General features: G+C 36.0%; 1 protein-coding gene across 1 annotated transcript in view; it reads left to right on the top strand.

Annotated features, from left to right (window-relative positions):
• The window catches only part of LOC149801209 (complement C3-like), a 272,151-nt gene that overhangs the window by 155,674 nt on the left and 94,169 nt on the right, over window positions 1-22,308 (top strand). Inside the window, exons 20-22 of the mRNA XM_089956779.1 lie at window positions 8,702-8,880; window positions 13,672-13,824; window positions 22,093-22,256. Coding sequence (XP_089812905.1) covers window positions 8,702-8,880; window positions 13,672-13,824; window positions 22,093-22,256 — 496 coding nt within the window. The remainder of the gene's footprint in view (window positions 1-8,701; window positions 8,881-13,671; window positions 13,825-22,092; window positions 22,257-22,308) is intronic.

Here is a 22,308-nt window from a genome sequence, read left to right as displayed (position 1 = left end):
ATGTGTATACATCCCAGTGTATTTTCATGTAAAGACAATGTGTATACATCCCAGTGTATTTTCATGCATAGACAATGTATATAGATCCCAGTGTACTTTCATGCATAGACAATGTGCATACATCCCAGTGTACTTTCATTCATAGACAATGTATATACATCCCAGTGTACTTTCATGCATAGACAATGTGTATACATCTCAGTGTATTTTCATGCATAGGCAATGTGTATACATCCCAGTGTATTTTCATACATAGACAATGTGTATACATCCCAGTGTATTTTCATACATAGACAATGTTTATACATCCCAGTGTACTTTCATGCCTAGGCAATGTGTATACATCCCAGTGTACTTTCATGCATAGACAATGTGTATACATCCCAATGTACTTTCAAGCATAGACAATGTGTATACATCCCAGTGTACTTTCATGCATAGAGAATGTGTATACATCCCAATGTACTTTCATGCATAGACAATGTGTATACATCCTAGTGTATTTTCATGCATAGACAATGTGTATACATCCCAGTGTACTTTCATGCATAGACAAGGTGTATACATCCCAGTGTATATCAACCACTTTCACCCAGTATTATATGTGGGTGTTTTCATGGAATCAAGAATTTTCTTTACCATATTTGACATTGAACCTGATACCATGGATACAAGATCAGTGAATGTGACTCCATTTCTTGGAGTGCAAATGGATATGAATTATTTGCATGGAGTTGAAGGAGATTGGTTTAGAATAAATTGCCTTCATGTTTAGTTGTGTATATGTACCACTTTCACCGGATTATCTGTGTTTTCATGTGGTATTGAAGTATAACATACCAAAAAGAAACATCTATTTTAAATGATAGAATTTTACCATCTTAAGCATAGATTTTCACATGGTTGATATTGCTTGGATAAATGCTTGTGGCCCTGATAATATAAAGGACAGATGATTTTTTTGGGCCACAAATTAATTGAGACATTCGTTGATCTATGGTAGATAATAACATATGCAGTATTTTTTTTAATTGGGGGATTTCAACTGTGAAGATGTGGACAGCATTAACACCAGTCTAACTTCAAAGCATCAGGGAAATAAAACATTAAGTTTATTTAAACTTGTGTATATTAAGGAATAATCTAATTGATATGCGTGGAAATTAAATCTGGAAATAAACAAATGATCTTTTTGCTCTTCAGAATTCCCCCTGAAACTTAACACATGAAGTTTGTGAAAGTGGGTGAAATTCCATGCTTATTTGTAGCCCAATCATGTGTTTGTTTAAATGAGTTAGATTCAATGCACTGCCCAATCACAAGTTTAAGTGACTGAAATTTGATTATTTTGTAGTCCTGCAGTCATGAATTTGTGTACATGAATGAAATTCCATGTATTTTGTTGCTCAAATATCAGCAAATATTACTCTGTTAAATGGGTAAAATTACTGGCATTTTGTAGCCCAATCACGAGTTTGTGTAAGTGGGTGAAATTTCATGCATTTTGTAGCCCAATCATCAGTAAATATTACTCTGTCATTTGGTGAAATTCCAAACATTTTATAGCCCAATCATGAGCTTAAGAGGAAGAAATTCCATGCATTTTGTATCCCAATCATAAGCAAATATTATTCTGTATTGGTTACAGGCAGATTGGTAGTAGAAGTAAACAAGTTTATTTTGTATTTCAACCTGTTAATGTAGGAAGACAGGACTTGCACTTCAATAGATTTCACCTGACTACATCAGTAACCTATTTTTGAGGTTGCTATCCTTTGCAGTAATAAAGTCTTAAGGCAATTTTAATGAATCAAACAACAATTGTCATAAAGCTTAATCAGTATTTTTTATATAAAATTATTTGATTCAGAGCTGTAGCAAAATATGTTTTAAATGATTGTTATACACATTCTGAATTTTGATATTGTTCTTTACTCACTTCACCCCATTTCCCCACCACTTGACTTTAGTCAGATGGTGGTCAGGAAGGGTGTATGTGTTGTCTCAGCCCAATAAGCATAGAGCCTATGTATGTAAAATCTATTACCTTATCTATTTCGACATGTTCCACTTATATATTTTTGTAGGACGGCTGATGGCGGGTGTTTGTATCACATATTAGATTATATAACCCAAAAATGAAATGGTTGTCCCCATTGTGTTCCTGTTCAATCCTTGTGTGGTTTATTGTTTGCGATTCTTTGTATTGTCCAGAAATACATAGTTGTACATATGTGTAAAAAAAAAATCAGACTCCAGTTATTAACAAGAAAAACAACTATTCAGTTGATATGTCAAAGTAGGGTCTTTTCTTAGTTTTACTGCTGTAGACCAGAAGAGCTAATGGATAGTTTGCTGTCCATTGTTAATTATCTGTCATCTGATGTCTTGTGTCCTTCTGTCCGTTAGCGCAAGTTTGTTATTACTACTTCTTGTAAACTTGAAGGATTGCCTTGAAATTTTACACATAAATTCATCCCATGGTTTAGTTGGTTCTAAATGAAAATGGTGCTAATCTGACATCCATTAAGGCTGCCAGAGCAACCATCTTGAAAATCTTGTAGCTAATATTCCTGAATTAATGGTTTTATGAACATGAGCTTTCACTAAAAGACTTAAGATGTCTGGGTTTTCCTAATACAAATGGTGCTGACCTGACATCCAATATGGCCACTTTGGCAACCATGTTAAAAGTGTAGTTACCAAAACTCAACTTGAACAGGTCATATTGTCCAGAAGTCTTCTTATTATGTACAATTGGTCTTAAATGAAAATGGTACCAATCTGATATCCAATATGGGCATGACTACAGCCATCTTGAAATCCCTGTTATTGCTGTTCTTCCTGAATGGAAAGTTATATCTTTGACAAATATTATTATCTCAGCTTCTTTCCAGATGAATGGATGTATCAGTATTGGGCTTTCATCAGCAGACTTTCTATGATAGATACAATCATTGGGAATTTGTGATATAGATGTCACTCTTGCTGGCATGTTAACATTTTATGAGAGCCAAGTGTTTCCATAAAATCCATGCAGTGGTTTCAGACTTGCCTATGGAGTATATATTTGCTAAAGTTACCTAAAATATAAATCTCCACCCTATTAAGACCCTATCAAGGAGACCATGGATACAGGATTCCACAGTACACAAAAGCCAGCCAGAGATGTATCTGCCAGGACACATTTGCAAACATAGTTGCCAGTTATATTCAGGCTGGGTGTATGATGTAAACAGGAGAATCATTATTGATTGGTGCAATAGGAAATGCATTAATCCGATCCGTGTCTTTATGAGCACCGTGGTTGACTTTGTTCTGTTCCTCAACAAAGAGAGAGAATGCTCAATTTCTACCATTATGGATTGTAGGGCAACCTTTTTGCCAAATTTCAGAAAAAGCATGGTTAGCATAAAGGCATATTTTCTTTGGGACCAGTACTTGTGGTACAAAATGTGGCCAAAGCTGATAACAGCTTACAGTAGTGGACATTACTAATGTAAGGGGGAGTATTTATCTTCGTTTTTTTTAGGCCATCAGCCTTCCTTAGCAAATTCAGCAGTGCATTAGTAACAGGTAATGTGTTACTGATATTAAAATGAAGCTTGTGGTTTTTAGTGGGGGTAGGATTAACTAACTTGGATGGTGTAATACCTATCTGTCATTATACTATATTCCCTCTTTATACCGTTTTGCGGTCCCACAAGTAGTCTGAGTCTGTTTTCTTCCTAGTTCATGACTTCCAGAACTTTCCATCAAATGGGAAGCTAGAATTTTCTTATATGCAGAACAGCACATTTTTTTGTCCTGGATAGGTATGCAATGCAATGCACTAGCAAGCTCAGGTAAGATTAGTTTCCATGCACACAAAGATTCTGCTAGTGTTGTGCACCTGCAGTACTTCATAATGGCAGGGATGGAAAAAGTCATACAAGGACAAATTTTACTGGTGCTAATGTTAATCAGCCAATATCATAAATACATAATTTATCATTTGCATAAATTCAGGAAAATTATGTTAAAAGAAAAAATTAAATGAATGCATTTCTGACCTTTGCAGGAGCTGCATTGATAATAAATAGTGTTAAAACCAACATCCCAACAGTATTTTATCCCTAGTCCTAGTTTCCTCTGACCCTTCCCACTCCAAATTGCAAATATAACATTTGTTATGTCTTTGATATTGAGAGACGAGACTTAACTACAGCGTTGATGAAATTTGACCTGGTACTCACTATTTGCATGGTTTGTCACATGACTAAGCAAATATTGCAGTCTACATGTCCATGCCATAAAGGTCCAAAAGTTACATTATATCAACAATAAAAGCCCTTCCCAATGTTGTACGAAATTTAAAAATATTAAATGAAAGTCACAGTGTTTGTAAAATGAACTAAAGTGTACTTAATTCTCAACATATTTATTCCAAGAACTACAATCATAAACCTATCACAGCAAAATGGAGAATAGTAAGTTCAAAGAGGAGGGAGCACATGTCACAGCGCAGTAGTATTGTGTTGCTGTCATGTGCTCTATGCTTCATTAATCTGGCTCTCTCTACGTGGCAAAGACTTCAACTTTTCAAGAGCAAATATCCTCCGACCCCCAGGGGGTCTCAACATAAATGTCAAAATATCTAAGATGGGGTAGGAAGGGTCAGAGGAAACTCAGATAATATAATCCCATTCCAGTCACTAAATTAATCCTCACACAATTAACAACTTTGGTTCAGAGACCATTTATATAGTAAATAGTTAGGGTTTTTACATGCACTGCATACAATGCTCAGTTATAGTGGCTTAGTTCCAGTGAAAGCATTCAACTTCAGCATGGTTTACAGATCACATGACTTGATGTCATCCATAAAATGAAAGCAGCAAAATCCATACCAAGCCAGTCCATTGGCAAAAAACATGAGGTTGCATGTTTTGAACAAAAAGAATAAAAGTATGCATTAACATCTATCAAGCAGAAATAGTGGTCCTATACTTTTACTGCTTCATACACCAGCAATTAGTCACACTCTATAGCACCAGACGAAAAGTCAGCTTATCTCTTTGATGGCTTCAGGCAAATGTTTTGTTAGCAATGACACTTGATGAAACTGGCTTCTTTGCTCCCTCATGTGTTAAACTGCAGAAAGAATCCAGTACTATGTTTCAGGAATTTTATAACAATGGAACTCCAGCCCTAACAGGCAAATTTTAACGGATTAGGGAAGCAGAAGTACATCACATGTATATATCATTAATGCCACCTGAATCCATCAAAGAGATAAACTGAATCTGTTCATGCTGAGATGTTGTCAGTCATTGATCAAAGTCAGCATTTATTTGGAACTACAGTTGCATGAAGAGAACAGATCAGCTTCTGACAGATTTTGAAGTTGGGACATTTGACTTTCAAGACTTTAAAATATTGACAGTTTTTCAGTTATGACTACTGACAGTCTCAATTTTTGTTATAGGGAAGAATTTCACCAGTAAAAACCAGCATATACTGATGTAACGGAATCCCTGATACGCACAGACACACACAGACACACACACACACACACACACATGCATGCACACACACACATATATTTTTAATCACAGCCATACCATTGCATACCATTGTTAACAAAGACAAAAGTTGTCACAATGGTTTTCATAGCCATGGAGAGATGTGAACTGATTTGTTTGTTTCTTACTTAGCTGCACTCTGTGATGTGATGTGATTTTGATTTTTAATGTAGCTTTAACAATTTTTCAGTCAAATCGCTACGATGTCTGCAATGTGGCAGTTTATAGTGATGTCTAGCACTGTGGCATCATGCCTCAGACATGTAGCATGATGTCCCACCCAGTCACATTATCCTGACACCAGGCCAACCAGTCCTAACACTAACCTCTTAATGCTGAACGCCAAGCGAAGCAGCTGTTAGTACCATTTTTAAAGTCTCTGGTATGACTCGGCCGGGGATCGAACCCACGAGCTCCTGCATCCAAGGCGGACACTCTAACCACTAGGCCACCGAAGTGGTTGCTGCACTCTGTAAGTCATAAATGTGTCTATCATTTGTGTCAGTGTTTATTGATATTATCTATTTCTTAAATGTATTTGTCATTTGTGTCAGTGTTTATTGATGGTACTTGCATTTTAATATTGCAAAAACAATGAAAATATGATTAGATTCATTTGTAGTTACATCACACAGTTAATTTCAGGTCAACATGGTTCATTTTTATATGACAACTTACATATTCATCAACGTTCTTTGATGCACATATTGTATTTTGTTTTATGACATCATTTGTGTATGTATGCATTAGAGTTGAATGCACAAGCTGTTGTAAAGGAACTTACATGAATAGTGGAAGGGGGATCCCAACCTATAGTTATAATTATTAAGGACGTTTGTGTCAAGAAATCAACTCTTAACTAAAGGTCATGTCCAAGGGTGGACAAATAGCATCATTTTATGTAACATTTTTGTTCTTATATGTTGTTTCACCACTTTTATTTTAATAATTGTTTTACCAGTTCAGTTAATAGTTGAACAATTATCATTATTACAATGCATTCCTTTTACCACATCTGCTATAGGATCAAGAAGTAGGATCACATACTTCCCTTTTACCCTATGCAACTTCTGTCACAAGATCAGCACCTAGGGCAAAATAATTTTACCCTGTGCAACTTATGTCACAGTATCAGCACCTAGGACAACATACTTCCATTTTACCATGTGCAACTTATGTCACAGGATCATCACCTAGGACAACATACTTCCCTTTTACCCTGTGCAACTTATGTCACAGGATCAGCACCTAGGATAACATACTTCCCTTTTACCCTGTGCAACTTATGTCACAGGATCAGCACCTAGGACAACATGCTTCCATTTTACCCTATGCAACTTCTGTCACAGGATCAGCACCTAGGACAACAGTCTTCCCTTTTACCCTGTGCAACTTATGTCACAGGATCAGCACCTAGGACAACTATACTTCCCTTTTACCCTGTGCAACTTATGTCACAGGATCTGCACCTAGGACAACATGCTTCCCTTTTACCCTGTGCAAATTATGTCACAGGATCAGCACCTAGGACAACATACTTCCATTTTACCCTGTGCAAGTTCTGTCACAGGATCAGCACCTAGGACAACATACTTCCCTTTTACCCTGTGCAACTTATGTCACAGGATCAGCACCTAGGACAACTATGCTTCCCTTTTTACCCTGTGCAACTTATGTCACAGGATCAGCACCTAGGACAACATACTTCCCTTTTACTCTATGCAGTTTATGTCACAGGATCAGCACCTAGGACAACATACTTCCATTTTACCCTGTGCAACTTCTGTCACAGGATCAGCACCTAGGACAACATACTTCCCTTTTACCCTGTGCAACTTATGTCACAACATCTGCACCTAGGACAACATACTTCCCTTTTACCCTGTGCAACTTATGTCACAGTATCAGCACCTAGGACAACATACATCCATTTTACCCTGTGCAACTTCTGTCACAGGATCAGCACCTAGGGCAACAGTCTTCCCTTTTACCCTGTGCAACTTATGTCACAGGTTCAGCACCTAGGACAACTATACTTCCCTTTTACCCTGTGCAACTTATGTCACAGGATCAGCACCTAGGACAACATACTTCCCTTTTACCCTGTGCAACTTATTTCACAGGATCAAGAAGTATGATAGTCTTTTTAGTTATTCCCTTGCCTACAGACTTGCATGTGTAATTAGTATTTTGCCAGTTAATTGGTTCTATACTCATCACTATCCAAAGTGACCAGTCATATCATGTAACTTGTACTTAGTGCTCAGTCATCTCATAACTTGTTGTGAAGTAGTTGGCTCAGATTTAGCATTACAAGGTTTAGTTAATGCAACAATGTAACAAGAAATGTTTTATTATTGTAAAAACAGACCAGTACGAATTCAGAGATTTTGAACCAGCTTCCAGCTGCTAATGAGAACACTTGTCATGTACAGTTTTCATGTGCTGTTATGATGTTTCAAAATGTCATGTACTTCACTGAAATCAGTTCCACCAGTCCACCATCCTGAAGATCATCCATGCTTTACCAGAGTATAGAAGAAATTCATTTGATGAAGGATTACATTATTTCAGATAATTTGAATGTTAAAATTAAAGTATGATTTTTAGAATAACATTATCAATAAAATATGCAAGGTAAATGGAATTTCTGGAGTCATATCATACAATAGTTCTCAAATCACTATTCCTGTCAGTGATGATGATAATAATAATAATAATAATAATAATAATGATAATAATAAAAAAGGTGACCAAAAGATGGCAGACACTTCTCTCTGGGTGATATGGTGGGGTGGAGGTGGGTATACATTTGATTGAACTTGAAATTGATAATAATAATAATAATAATAATAATAATAATAATAAAGACTTTATTGAGAGAAGATAACTCAATTAGTTACAGAACTAATCTACCTTGAGGCCTTCTATCTGTTATTTACAATATATACAGTATATACAACATGATGTGAAGATCTATGGCATAAGATGTATTTAAATTGAAGGTTATGTATGGTTGGCAAGGGAAGTATTGTGTGTGTGTGTGTGTGTGTGTGAAATATTACAGATCTGAAATAGGTTAAAGGGTTGTTATGATCATTACATTATGTAATAAATAATAGAATTGTTACTTCTAGATTTTAGGTATTGGGGATTGGAAAGTGAAGCCAATAGTCGGCCCTCAGCCAAAACAGCCGAGACCACATGCTATGCTCTATTGACACAGCTAGAATTTGATAACCTTGAATATGCCCGTGGTATTGTCAATTGGCTAAATGCCAATATGAATTCCCATGGCTCATTCAGGTCAACACAGGTAAAAATAATATATCTGCATGACTATGATGCTGACAGACTGATAATACCATAGAATCAGATCATACAACATTTTAAGACTTCATAGTTCCACTTCATTATTGTTTAATGATAATATTTTGTTACAGATGGGGGTGGGGCAGGCTTCAGACAGAAGTTGCAGAAACTATGTTTAGGAATGTGTAGACATTTCAAAAGTATTCATATCAGATTGGCTGGCTTGTTGCCATTGTAATTTCTCACAATATTCTAATAATGTGTCAGATTCATACATAGTAATAAGGCAGTCTTATGTCAGATTGGCTATCTTGTTGCCATTGTAGTTTCTCACAATATTCTAATAATGAGTCAGATTCATACATAGTAATAAGGCAATATTATGTCAGATTGGCTATCTTGTTGCCATTGTAGTTTCTCACAATATTCTAATAATGTGTCAGATTCATACATAGTAATTCGGCAATCTTATATCAGATTGGCTGGCTTGTTGCCATTGTAGTTTCTGTATTATCTGTTTTTGATCAGGCTTGATAAATAGACCTACTTCATCAGTATGTCCAGTAAGATATGTTATGAGTGCAATTTGCAAATAATGATTATGTGATATTACATCTAATTGACTGAGCTTCTTACCTCCTGAGGAACTATATATCAGTTGATATGAAACTTGGTAAATAGGCTTATATAATAAATATGTGCAGTAAGATTTATTATGAGCAACGTTTGCACATAATAATTAGATGGTCTTGCATCTAATTGGCTGGGGTTTTTTTGCCTCTCTACTGACTGTATTTCTTATAGAATTTGGGTCAAACTTGGTAAATAGGTTTGTATCATCAATATGTCCAATAAGATTTATTATCATCCGTATCTCAGGTGAATGTGATCAAGATCCACTAACTTTTCTTACTTTTTATATATTGCTACTCTGGCAAATTAATTTTCCTCATTTTAATCACAGCTAGTGTTTGTGCATTTTGCGCTAGTTCAAGCTAATTTTTCAAGGACATGGGAGCAGCCATTTTAATCTGCTTATTTATATTTGATAGTGTATGGTTTCCATAACTACCACATGTGAACAAATTTCAGTCAGAATACATCCGATTACAAGAAAACAGCATTGAATACTATGCCAACATTCTCTCCACTGTACATGTTGTAAAAGAAAACATATTTACTTTATATATATCTTTCTTTCAAAAGTACATAATAACTGTAGAGTGGAATTTAAAAAACTACAAATAACAGTAAGACATAACCTGGACATCAATACTAAAAAAATCTCCATAACTTTGTGGACATAAGATAATGAGATAAGATTAAAATAACAATATGGGGGCAAAGGTTGGTAAGACACAGTATGAAAATAAAAGCAACAAGAAACACAAATACACTGCATATGTAAAACATATTTGTGATAAAAGGTACAAGCATGACAACAAAATATTAAGATACTGTTAAATATTACATATCAAACATATTAAATAAAACAATTATACGTACAACAGCTAAAATAATTTAAAACATAATAAGTAGACAAAAGTAAAGTTTTTGGTTCTGAGTTGGCAGAAAGAACAAGTTTGATATCAAACTCATTCTTTACCCCCAGACCTGGAAAAAGCACTTGTGTGGTTTTGTGTTTATTATGTTTTTACGTATTATGTCATTTATGAATGATAATATACAACTCACTGCAAATCCCCATTAGACATGTATAATCCAGGCTAGCTCCAAATCAATATTGTGCAGTTCTGTAACGTTGGATTTCAAAAACAGTTTGTATGGGACACATGAATAAATTTAAACTGCTGTCACAGGCAAGTGGATATATCTCAAATGGAACATAGATGTTGGACTAGTAAGTAAACCTTTTATTTGCACCCTACTTACTGGATAAGCACACTCCACTTCTTAGCAAATTTCAGGGCAAATTTAATAGACTAACAGTAATGAAATCAACATTCATTTTTACATTGAAACTCATTAATTTAAGGTACTTTAAAATTCCATATTTTTTCAATTACAAGAAACTATTTGTATAATTTACTGTAAGGTGACAAAACAAAATGAATATATAGTATCTTTCTTACATGCCAACTAGATTTGTAATAATCAATTGGATATTTTTGTAACAAGAAAATTCTAAATGATATTGGTTTTTTTTGTTTGTTTATTTTTTTGTTTTTTGTTTTATTTTCAAGTTGAAGAGTTACAGGACTTTACCTTGTAAACAAAAATACAGTTCCCTGCTTGTAGCCCACTGATGAGAAAGTCTCAACAGCATTGTAATAAAATGTAATTATTTTAAGTTTCAGAGCCATTGGAGTCATTGTAACAAAATGTAATTATTTTAAGTTTCCAAGCCATTGGAGTCATTGTAACAAAATGTAATTATTTTAAGTTTCCAAGCCATTGGAGTCATTGTAACAAAATGTAATTATTTTAACTTTGAGAGCCTTTGGAGTCATTGTAAGAAAATGTAATTATTTTAAGTTTCAGAGCCATCGGAGCCTGTGCTCTTTATGATATGTCATCCTTACATTGCAAATGTTTATAAAATTTATTCTGAGAGTTACTCAGTAAATTTGAATCTGTAGCAATATTATTAGACAAGTTGAAAGTTTCTCCACTAATACTTGAACCACCACCCCCAAAAAAATATTTTGAAAGTCCGAAGTTGAAAGGTTTTCTGGTTGAGTTGGTACTTTGTTGTTGTTGACTTTGTTGTTGTTGATAATTTATGTTATGGAATGTTTTTCTGTGTCATGAACAGGTACATACTTAAGAAGTTTTTATTTAAGTGCAGCTGGTGCATACATGAGTGCCTCCTTGATGGAAAGCCTTTTCTCCCGAATGGAAAATTATTATTTAAATTTTTTTTCTTTCATTTTTTTGTCACACCTTGCTTCCATTGTAGTATATTTATGGTAGTACTGCCTGTGATTATGTCACTATGTACTGGCTTAATCAGGGCAAGATGACTTAGTTAGTATATTTATGGTAATACTGTCTGTGATTATGTCACTATGTACTGGCTTAATCAGGGCAAGATGATTTAGTTAGTATATTTATGGTAGTACTGTCTGTGATTATGTCACCGTGTACTGGCTTAATCAGGGCAAGATGATTTAGTTAGTATATTTATGGTAGTACTGTCTGTGATTATGTCACTATGTACTGGCTAAATCAGGGCAAGATGATTTAGTTAGTATATTTATGGTAGTACTGTCTGTGATTATGTCACTATGTACTGGCTAAATCAGGGCTAGATGATTTAGTTAGTATATTTATGGTAGTACTGTCTGTGATTATGTCACTATGTACTGGCTTAATCAGGGCAAGATGATTTAGTTAGTATATTTATGGTAGTACTGTCTGTGATTGTGTCACTATGTACTGGCTTAATCAGGGCAAGATGATTTAGTTAGTATATTTATGGTAGTACTGTCTGTGATTATGTCACTATGTACTGGCTTAATCAGGGCTAGATGATTTAGTTAGTATATTCCAAGGAGCAGGGTCGGTTGGCTTCAATGTTTGAAGTTAGTTGACATGGATTATTCAATGTATGATCTGAAGTAATTCCAGAAGTGTTAAAGAGAGTGATTATAATGGATTAATGAAGATCTCAATCAGCATAAAACAGGGCTTGTTTGGTTTGATTTTTAAAGTTTTTCAAGATATCTAAGCATGTTTTATCACCCAATGCTAGAATGCCAAAATCTAAGCAACTGAAATGTCATTTAAAAAACAACTCATTGACAGATAGGAATGGGAATTTCAGAGGTTTAAACGAAGTTCAAAGAACATAAATATGTATTCAGCCTTTCCTGTAAGGCTGATTTGAAAATCTGCTGTGGTGTTAGAAATGACTATACATGTCATGCAGCATATCAAACCAATAAAAGTAGTGCCACTTGGGTGGGTTTATGATACAGAATTTTAGGTCTGTGTAAAATGCCAGATAAGTAATGTAAGATTAAATGGGTGTATAATAAGCACTAAAATGGATCTTCTGGAGACTGTGCACATTCTTTCTTAAAATGTTTTGGTAGATTTTACATCTAGTTGGGGGACATTCCATGCCCTAGACTCTAAAGAGTTCAAAGAATTGCTGTGCTGTCTACCAACATATACAGTCAGTTTTGAAACTTTGAATCTTAGGACTATCTTAAAGTTACTTTATTTGATTCTTAGTTTTTGGTTGTTGTGGGTTTAGAACCATTTTTTCAGCACATGATAGATTACACATGGTAGCCAGTTTAAATGGTGGAGGAAGAACCCAGGGAAGAACTACTGACCCATGGAAAGCTACTGGCAAGCTTTCTTACATATCCACATTTGCTAAGCCTGAGACTTGAGCCCATGTGGACAGAGGTGAGATGGCATTGATTGGTAAAGGTGAACATTTTAAACCACTTGGTCATCCAGGGCCCCAATTCATAATTTTTAATATCCTTGGTATTATGTATACATAATGCATCATTAGGTATTTTAATTCAATTTTTTCTGTACATTTTTTAAATACATTAGTGGTTATGTTAATTAAATTTATACTGCAAATTTATTATATCTATGTTAATGTGTGTACATAATGCTTTAGTGGTTATGTTAATTCAATTTATACTGTAAATTTATTATATATATATATATATATATATGTATGTGTGTGTGTGTGTGTTATTATATATGCATAATACATTAGTGTTATGTTAATTCAATTTATGCTGTAAATTTGTTGTATTCTGTTTGTAGAAACCAAGTTTTACTCTATACCTTATGATTTGCACAGGACACAGTGGTATGCCTACAGGCATTATCAAAATACAATATTCGGACATACAACCCTGCCCTTGATTTGGAAGTGACTGTTCAGGCTGATGGGGGGTACAAAGAAGATAGGCTTATCAACCGCGAAGAAACCTTTGCAAAAGCAATAAGAAATGTAAGTATATGTTAGATAACAACAACAAGCAATGTAGGATGCTAAGATAAATGTATATACACAGTGACCAGGTCCATAGAACCTGACCATATTATAGACCAACTGTGTTATAACCAACCAAGTCAGTTAGCTGAAGAAAAGGATGCATTTACCTCAAATATGGCAGGAGGAGGGGAGAACAGTTTGTCTGAAAAACACTTGTACAGTGACATTTATGTAGTACAATACATAATCCATTAAGTACTGTACTGGTATAAAATAAATCCATGCATTCGAGTATAGATCACATGTTATAAACTTCATGTATGATTAACATCCCATTTGAAAACACAAATAACATGTATATATAAAAATGGTAGTCCTCATTTTGATCTATATCCGATTGTCACTTAGAAATTCACTACAAGTGTTGCAAGTGGCACATGGCTATAGCTGTTTACATGATACATGTACATTTACTTAAATTGGCCTAGATTTTGGTCAGCTGGAGACAATATCACCTTGCAGAGGCTACCCAGGGATGCGTCTGTTGATAGGGAAATGAAAACTTAACAAATTAAGAAGTTTATCAAACATCTTTGTGAGATACCCCATCTTCAGTTAACTTGATGGCCATATATCTATGGTTTCAAAAGATTGGAAATTTGCATTTTAAGCCATTGTTGGTGTCGACCATAAGCTTAAAATTTTTCCTGCAAAAATGAAACTTTCTATCAGATTCCATTGCTTTTATTTCAGTTTGGTGACAACTTCCTTTGATGAAAAGTTATTTGCTTTTTATGAAGATTCTAGTTGGCTTTCTTTGATGAAGGGTGCTTATGTTATTGAAGTTACCACTAAAGGATAGCCTTGGAGGACCAAGTATATGTTTGTTTTTTTAATTGTGGCAGCAACATCAAATAATTGTAGAACATTGATTGAGACTGAATTATTTTTCATTTGCTTAGTATTTATACAGAATGAAAATTGGTTCAAAGGTTATCAGTTTTCCTTGAAGTTTCAGCAAAACTACTTTTTTTCTAGGTATATTTTAAAAGCCAAAGGAATCAGCCATCATTTGGTCGATTGTAGCAGTTACTTTTCCTGCCTTCAAAAGATGGTTGATTGTCACTAGTCCTGGTAGCATATATAGAAAAACAAGTAGATTTCCGTGTTTGGTTTGGTTTTTGATGTTCTTTGGTGGGGGCAGGGTTGTGACATTCCTGGTGGTGGAGTGATGCTGCCTTCAACTCATGCATCAGAAATTTAAAAAAAAAAAGAAAAGGCCAATAGATGATGAATACACAGGTGTTCAGTTCTGTTCTGACAGGGATTACTACAGAAGATATGAGTGTTCTGAAGGATTTAATTATATGAGTGAAAAGAGGAATTTTACTAACTATCCACATAGAGAGGTCAGATAAAATAAATATATTAATCACTAGTGAATGATAATCCACTAATAATTCTTCTGAAAGATCCATTATGATATAATACCTCATCCAGTTGAACTCTGATACCAGAAATGAAGAAGAAGAAAAAATGTTGAGATCTCACATGATACAGTTCTTAGGTCAGATGTCAGAATAAGCGGATCATGATATAACAATGCTGTTAAAGTGGTTTGCCAGTATGAGCTATGAATTTATTTATCTAACAATATATAAATTCCAGTACATTTTAAATCAAGTTTAAAGCTTCCTTTCATGGTGCCTCTGAATTTCTTAACTCCAAACCCAAATTGTATATACAAGTTTAAACAGCCAACAATGTCAAGGGGAAAAAAAATTGCCAAATTATATATTTTGTTGCCAGTAAGGAAAATAAATCACAATTTGCGACAATGGCAAAGCCCAAAGGAATAGCCCAGGTTAGTACTTGAAAACTGTTGAGATTCTTACCCTATTAATATATATACACTTACTTGGCATAAAAGACAAATATTGGTATACAACCAACATTGTGCCCAGGGTCTTTCTTTGCTTGAAGGAACTTAGGAAACACAATCAAACTTGGGGGATGGGGTCAAAATCGGGAGAGAATACATGTATTTTATAAATACAGAATTCTAGTTATGGTGATGAGCTTGATATTAGAGGTGCCACTTGTTATATACAGTCAAACCCGTTTATTGCAATTACGTCAGGGGTGTAAAAAATCTTTGACATAACTAGGTCCTGGGATATCAGGGTTTTGTTGACAAATCAGCTGCAGAACAATGATTCTGCATCATGTGTACCAAAACTGGGGAGCTTTGTTTCTAAGAACAAATGGTATTTCTAATGCACAATAAAAATAATAACTAAATCATGCCAAGTTACAAAAAAATGAAGATTGGAGATCTTTTATATGAGATTAAGAAGTCACACATTTTTACAACACTTAAGTTACACAACAATGTCAATGGTTTAAAGTTGTTTTTGTTTTCCTGTGAATAGCCTCATCCCTGTGGTAGCCTCAGCAAAACAAGAATCTTCTCACGTTGACCAAACTCTAGGCCAATTTAAGTACACGTACGATTATACCTTTTTAAAGTATTTTCTTTTGTTAGTGTTGACTAATCTTGGCATCCGTCTGTCTACGGGAGACGATGGCGTAGCTCCAAAGTAAACTTTTGTTTATCCTTCTTTCTAGCTCTCTTTTCAGCTTGTTTTATTTTTCTCTCTTCCTCTGCGTTTTGAACTCCCTGCCAGACAGCTAGACGCCAGCTGGAACGGTTGTTTGCACAGCTCTCCCAGTCATTGACATTGATGTTTGCCGTCTTCATATCCTTCTTGCAAACATCTTTGTATTGCAGATGTGGTCGTCCAGTTGGTCGTGCACCTTCTGCTAACTCTCCATATAACAGGTCCTTGGGAATGCAGCCTGCGTCCATTCTCTTGACATGGCCAAGCCAGCGAAGGCGCCTCTCGCTGAGAATGGAGAACATGCTGATGATGTTGGCACGTTCTAGAACCTCTGTGTTGGGTACTTTGTCCAACCACTTGATGTGCAGAATGCGCCACAGACATCTCAGGTGGAAGTTGTTGAGTTTCCTCTCATGTCTTGCATAGGTGGTCCATGTTTCGCTGCTGTAGAGAAGTGAGCTGAGCACACAGGCTTGGTAGACACACAGTTTGGTCTTCTCTGTGAGGTTGGGGTTGTTCCAGACTCTCTGGTTAAGTCTGGCCATCACTGCTGCTGCCTTAGCAATCCTGCAGTTCACCCAAGAATCAATGGAGAGTGAGCTGGAGATGTTAGACCCAAGGTATGTGAAGTTCTCGACAACTTCCAAGTTGTACCCATTGATGGTGACAGAAGGAGGATTGTCTGCATCCTGCACCATGACGTTCGTTTTCTTCAAACTAATGGTCAGTCCAAATTCCTTACAAGCATGGGAGAGGCGGCATGCCAGCTGCTGAAGTCCATCTTCCATGTGTGATGTCAAGGCTGTATCATTGGCAAAATGTAATTCACATGATGAGTACCTCTGTGACTTTAGTCTTAGCACGCAGACAGCTTGCCGTCAGCCCTGATATGGATGTACACTCCCTCGCTGCAGTCCTTGAATGCGTGCTGGAAAAGCATGCAGAAGAAGATGGCAAAGAACATCGGCACAAGGACACAGCCTTGTTTGACTCCGCTGATGACTGGGAAGGCTTCAGATGTTGCGCCATTGAAGCACACTGTGCTGTGCATGTTCTCGTGGAATGACATGATGACAGCAAGCAGACGTGGGGGGCAGCCAATTTTCTGCAGGAGTCTGAAGAGTCCACTCCGACTAACCAGGTCAAACGCCTTTGTCAGGTTTATGAAGGCAATGTAGAGGGGCATCTACTACTTGCAACACTTCTCTTGCAGCTGTCATAGTGAGAAGATCATGTCAAAGTTGACCTGCCAGCTTGAAATCCACACTGGGACTCTGGGTAAACGCAGGAGGCTAGAATCTGCAAGCACGCCAAGGCAACATGGACGAAAGCCTTTCCGATGATGCTGAGGAGGGAGATGCCCCGGTAGTTGTTGCAGTCGCTGCGGTCTCCTTTGTTCTTGTACAAAGTGGTGATGTTGGCATCATGCATGTCCTGTGGGATGTATCCCTGTTCCCAGCAAAGGCAGAGGAGTATTTGTAGGGGCTGGAGCAGTGCTGACTAATAGCAAAATGTAACTGACCATTATTGTGTGAAAATCTATCGCTTTTGTTGATGATAAGATGTTCCATTACACCGGTATATGCCAGTTTTTACCAACAAAATTCTCCTTAATACCAGAAAAAAAGATGAGCTGTCGGTATCAACTTATTCTGTTCATCTAGTCTCATATCCCATTCAAATTTGATAAGTAACTGTCAGCAACGACACAGTGCCAGAAGGAGAGTCAGCTAATCTCTTTGATGGATATCAAGGCTTTGATATTTGATTTAAGATAGAACAGTAGTCACTTTCCGCTTCATTCTCTTGTGTTGAAGAATCTGTAATCACAGTACAGCGATTAACAACTTCATTATTAAAGATATATTTAGCTCTATGGATTTTTTAAACATTACCATTGATGCTTTATTTACTCTTGTTCAAAACAATAACGTGTTGGTTGGGGAACCAGCTTAGTTTGGACTTCAGTGGGTTTCTATTTATCGATGATTGTAAGTCATGTCATCTAACCATACTGACGTTAAAGGTCTACAAGCACACCAAGCATGGAAACACTTCAGCTGTTTACTTTATAAGTGAACTCTGAACCAAAGTTGTTAATTGTTTATGGATTAAGTTGGTTACTGACCATGATGATATTGGAATGGAATTACACTGCGAGTTGTTCCACAAAGCATCATAAATTTTATCCTATCTGAAACTACATAAATATTCGGGCCAGTGTCGTTATATATATATCGAAAACTACTTAATCCATTTTAAATATGTTATGTAAAACAAATTAGGTAGTTGTAGCTACATTTAATGATGGTGACCTGATAATTTTCAGAGTTACAGATAAGATCAAATTTGCGATGCTGTGTGGAACGAACTATATTGTCATTGTGTTGATATTTGATGATGTCCATTTTGAATGCAGCTGATGTAAAGGTCTGAAATGCATTCATTCAATTTCCTTACCCTAAAGTATTGTTTACAACATAATTTTCTCCACTCTATACAAGTGATAAGCCATGCACTTAAGAGATTGGTTAATTAGCACTTCTAAAGAGATGGACATTAAAAGTTGCATTTTGTTGAATTAATTGGATCCATATGTTACTTCAGACTGAAACTTATGTCTGACATAACGGGATTATCAACTTAACAGGGGTCATGATCTGGGGTGGGTGGGTGATTAGCATAACAAAGTTTTTTTCGGGACTGGACGAAAACAATCGACTTACACGGGGTTCTCAAGATAAACCAGGTCGACATAAGTGGGTTTGACTTTATTTTTAAAAACCATTCCATATGGAGTAGTAAAATATAGTATTGTAATATTTCAAATTCTTAGGGTCTCCATTGTGTGTTCCATAATTTGGAGCTATTCCGATGGCAATTCTTCTTGCTATATATGCTTAATAAACTCAAGAGTTTGCAGAATTTGCTAATTGTACATTCCAGGTTCTCAGAAATCTTTGTCGCAGAATTGCAACCGAGTAGGTTTTTAGACTAAATGAACAAGACATACACAGTGTGAGAAAGATGGAAATTTATGAATGAATTAATAAAGATAAATATATGATGTAAAAATACAATGATTCTCTCACGCTCTCAACATACAATTTACTCAAATCACCCTACACAACATTCACACATCGAAAATAAACCAAAAAAAAATATTAAATCAAAATGAAGTACAGATCCAAGAACCCTCATGGACTGCACATACACCTCAAACAGTATTTTACACAATAAGAGATTCACATAATCTCGAACATAAATTCTATTAAGATTCAGAATAATCTTAGCACAACTAGCTACACCTGAACTTTTTATGAAAACCCTGTTCAGTCAGCTCGTACCTTTTTAGAAGTGCTTCCTTCAGGACGTCGTATCTGAACACATCATCTCTAGGAAATCGTGAGTACACATCCAGTGCTTTACCTTTTAATAAAGCACTGAGATGCAGTGCCCAGTCATTTTGACTCCACTTCTGGTTCTCCGCATACCGCTCAAACCGATGAAGATAACTATCCATGTTATCATTCTCATCGGCAAAGGGGGGTAGTTTGGGACCCTTTAATTTACTAGAGGCAGAATCGTGTTCTCCTTTTCTAGCTGTTGCTAACTCTACCTTACGTTCATGATCTCGTTGCCTTAATCTTTCTTCTACCTCCAAAGCTTCTAACCTTGCTTGTTTTTTGAACTCTATCTTCTCCCTCTCAGCTCCCCTTTCCCATTCTATCCTTTCCTTTTCAGCCTGTTTTTCTAGTTCTATCTTTTCCTTCTCTAATTCTATCTTTTCCCTTTCAGCCTGTTTTTCTAGTTCTATCTTTTCCCTTTCGGCCTGTTTTTCAAGTTCTATCTTTTCCCTTTTGAATTCCCTCGCCCTTACCCTTTCATCCCTTTCCCGGGCGTGTTCTTCCCTTTCTAATTCCCTCGCCTTTACCCTTTCATCCCTCTCCCGGGCTTGTTCTTCCTTAATAAATTCCCTTAAACTTTCTCCCTCATACCCAAGATCTTTGCCTAAGGCGAACAAGTCCTTAAGGGATGACATGACTAATATTAACAAAACAAATTTAATTTTACAAAAGAAACTATTCCTGATGAAGGCAGCCCAAACAAAATGAATATATATTTATACTAGACCCACAGACCTAGAGCTACTAAAACAAAATGAACACCTACTTGATTATCTTCTCAAGAAGGTCACAAACGAATATAAACAATAAGAGTTTACTTTCACACACATTGTCATGACGATTCACTTAATCCAAATATCCCACTTCTGACACCATTGTCGCCGAATTGCAACCGAGTGGGTTTTGGACTAAATGAGCAAGACAAACACAGTGTGAGAAAGATGGAAATTTATGAATGAATTAATAAAGATAAATATATGATGTAAAAATACAATGATTCTCTCACGCTTTCAACTTAGGATTTACTCAAATCACTCTACACAACATTCACACGTCGAAAATAAACAAAAAAAGTATTAAATCAAAATGAAGTACAGATCCAAGAATCCTCATGGACTGCACATACACCTCAAACAGTACTTTACACAGTAAGAGATTCACATAATCTCGAACATAAATTCTATTAAGATTCAAAATAATCTTAACACAACTAAGATTCAAAATAATCTAATGAATATAAACAAAAATGCCATGGAACAACAAATGGTCCAAACGTATGCTGCTAGACCCCTTGTACAGTCGCATGATTCCTTGGGTTGGTCCACACTCTTATCGACCGCTCGCACCCTTTATGAATCCACCACGAGTACAGTCATACCTTACATGTACAGACAGCATACAGCACGTTTTCAATTTTGCTATGTCTTCGTCCGTGGCACAAACATACGTACATACATACATACATACATATTGACAGCATGTAGCATTAATTGTTCTGGAAACTCCTGATAGCTCTAAGCAACTTTAGATGGCTTCGGACAGCTTCAGACCACTCTAGTAATATTCACAGTCACATTGACAGTCACATTTCATAGACACAATCACAGCGACAGCCACAATCAGCTACAATAACAGTCAGCTACAATAACAGTCAGAATCAGCTTCAAACAGTCAGCTACAAACACGGTCAGCTACCATAACAGTCAGCTACAAACACAGTCAGCTACGAACACAGTCAGAATTGGCTACAATAAAACCAAATTGAACATGATAGTTTCTGTATAATCTCTAGATATATGATAATACTTTAAATCTGTGTTGTAATAAACACATTTTTATGTGATAAGACATTACAAACTGAATAAGCTTTGCATATCAAATAAAAATGTAAATTTAACACTTACCCCTAAGGCTGGAGAACAATGGAGAGTGTATACTCCTTGACGTGATCCAAAAATGACCAGTTTGGTTTTTAGAAATTGGTCTTACTTAAATCCATAGAAGAGTGAGTACAAGTAAGGGTAGAATACCCGTGTACGTCATGTTAGTCATGATACCTGTCACAAGTAATCTCTGTGGCTAGGTACATGTTAATACAGTCGCTTACCTGGAAAAACACATTCAGCATAAATAACGTTGTACGCATGTACAACGAGAAATAGTCGAATTGTTTTAAGACAAAACCAAGTTATTTCTTTGCCTAATTCTGTAACAATCTTCATACACATAGATTCGTTTATTTTGGCTTTCTAAAGGTACCTGTGGGAAAAAAGGTCACTGTTTATGTCAAGGGCAAGGGTGCTGGTCGTATGTCTATAGACTTTCTCTACAACAGAGATAAGAGAGAAGATGAAGTTTGTAACTTCAAGATTGAAATAGCCAATTACACAATGTCTCAGGAAGAGACTAGGAAAAGAAGGCAAGTCTTTCTCTCTCTCTCTCTCTCTCTCTCTCTCTCTCAAATTGTCCTA

Source organism: Sinohyriopsis cumingii, chromosome 4 (assembly GCF_028554795.1).
Source record: "Sinohyriopsis cumingii isolate HCF-2022 chromosome 4, ASM2855479v2, whole genome shotgun sequence".
Classification (NCBI taxonomy): Eukaryota; Metazoa; Mollusca; class Bivalvia; order Unionida; family Unionidae; genus Sinohyriopsis; species Sinohyriopsis cumingii.
The sequence above is the reverse complement of the archived record's forward strand: the minus strand, read 5'-3'. Positions and strand labels throughout refer to the sequence as shown.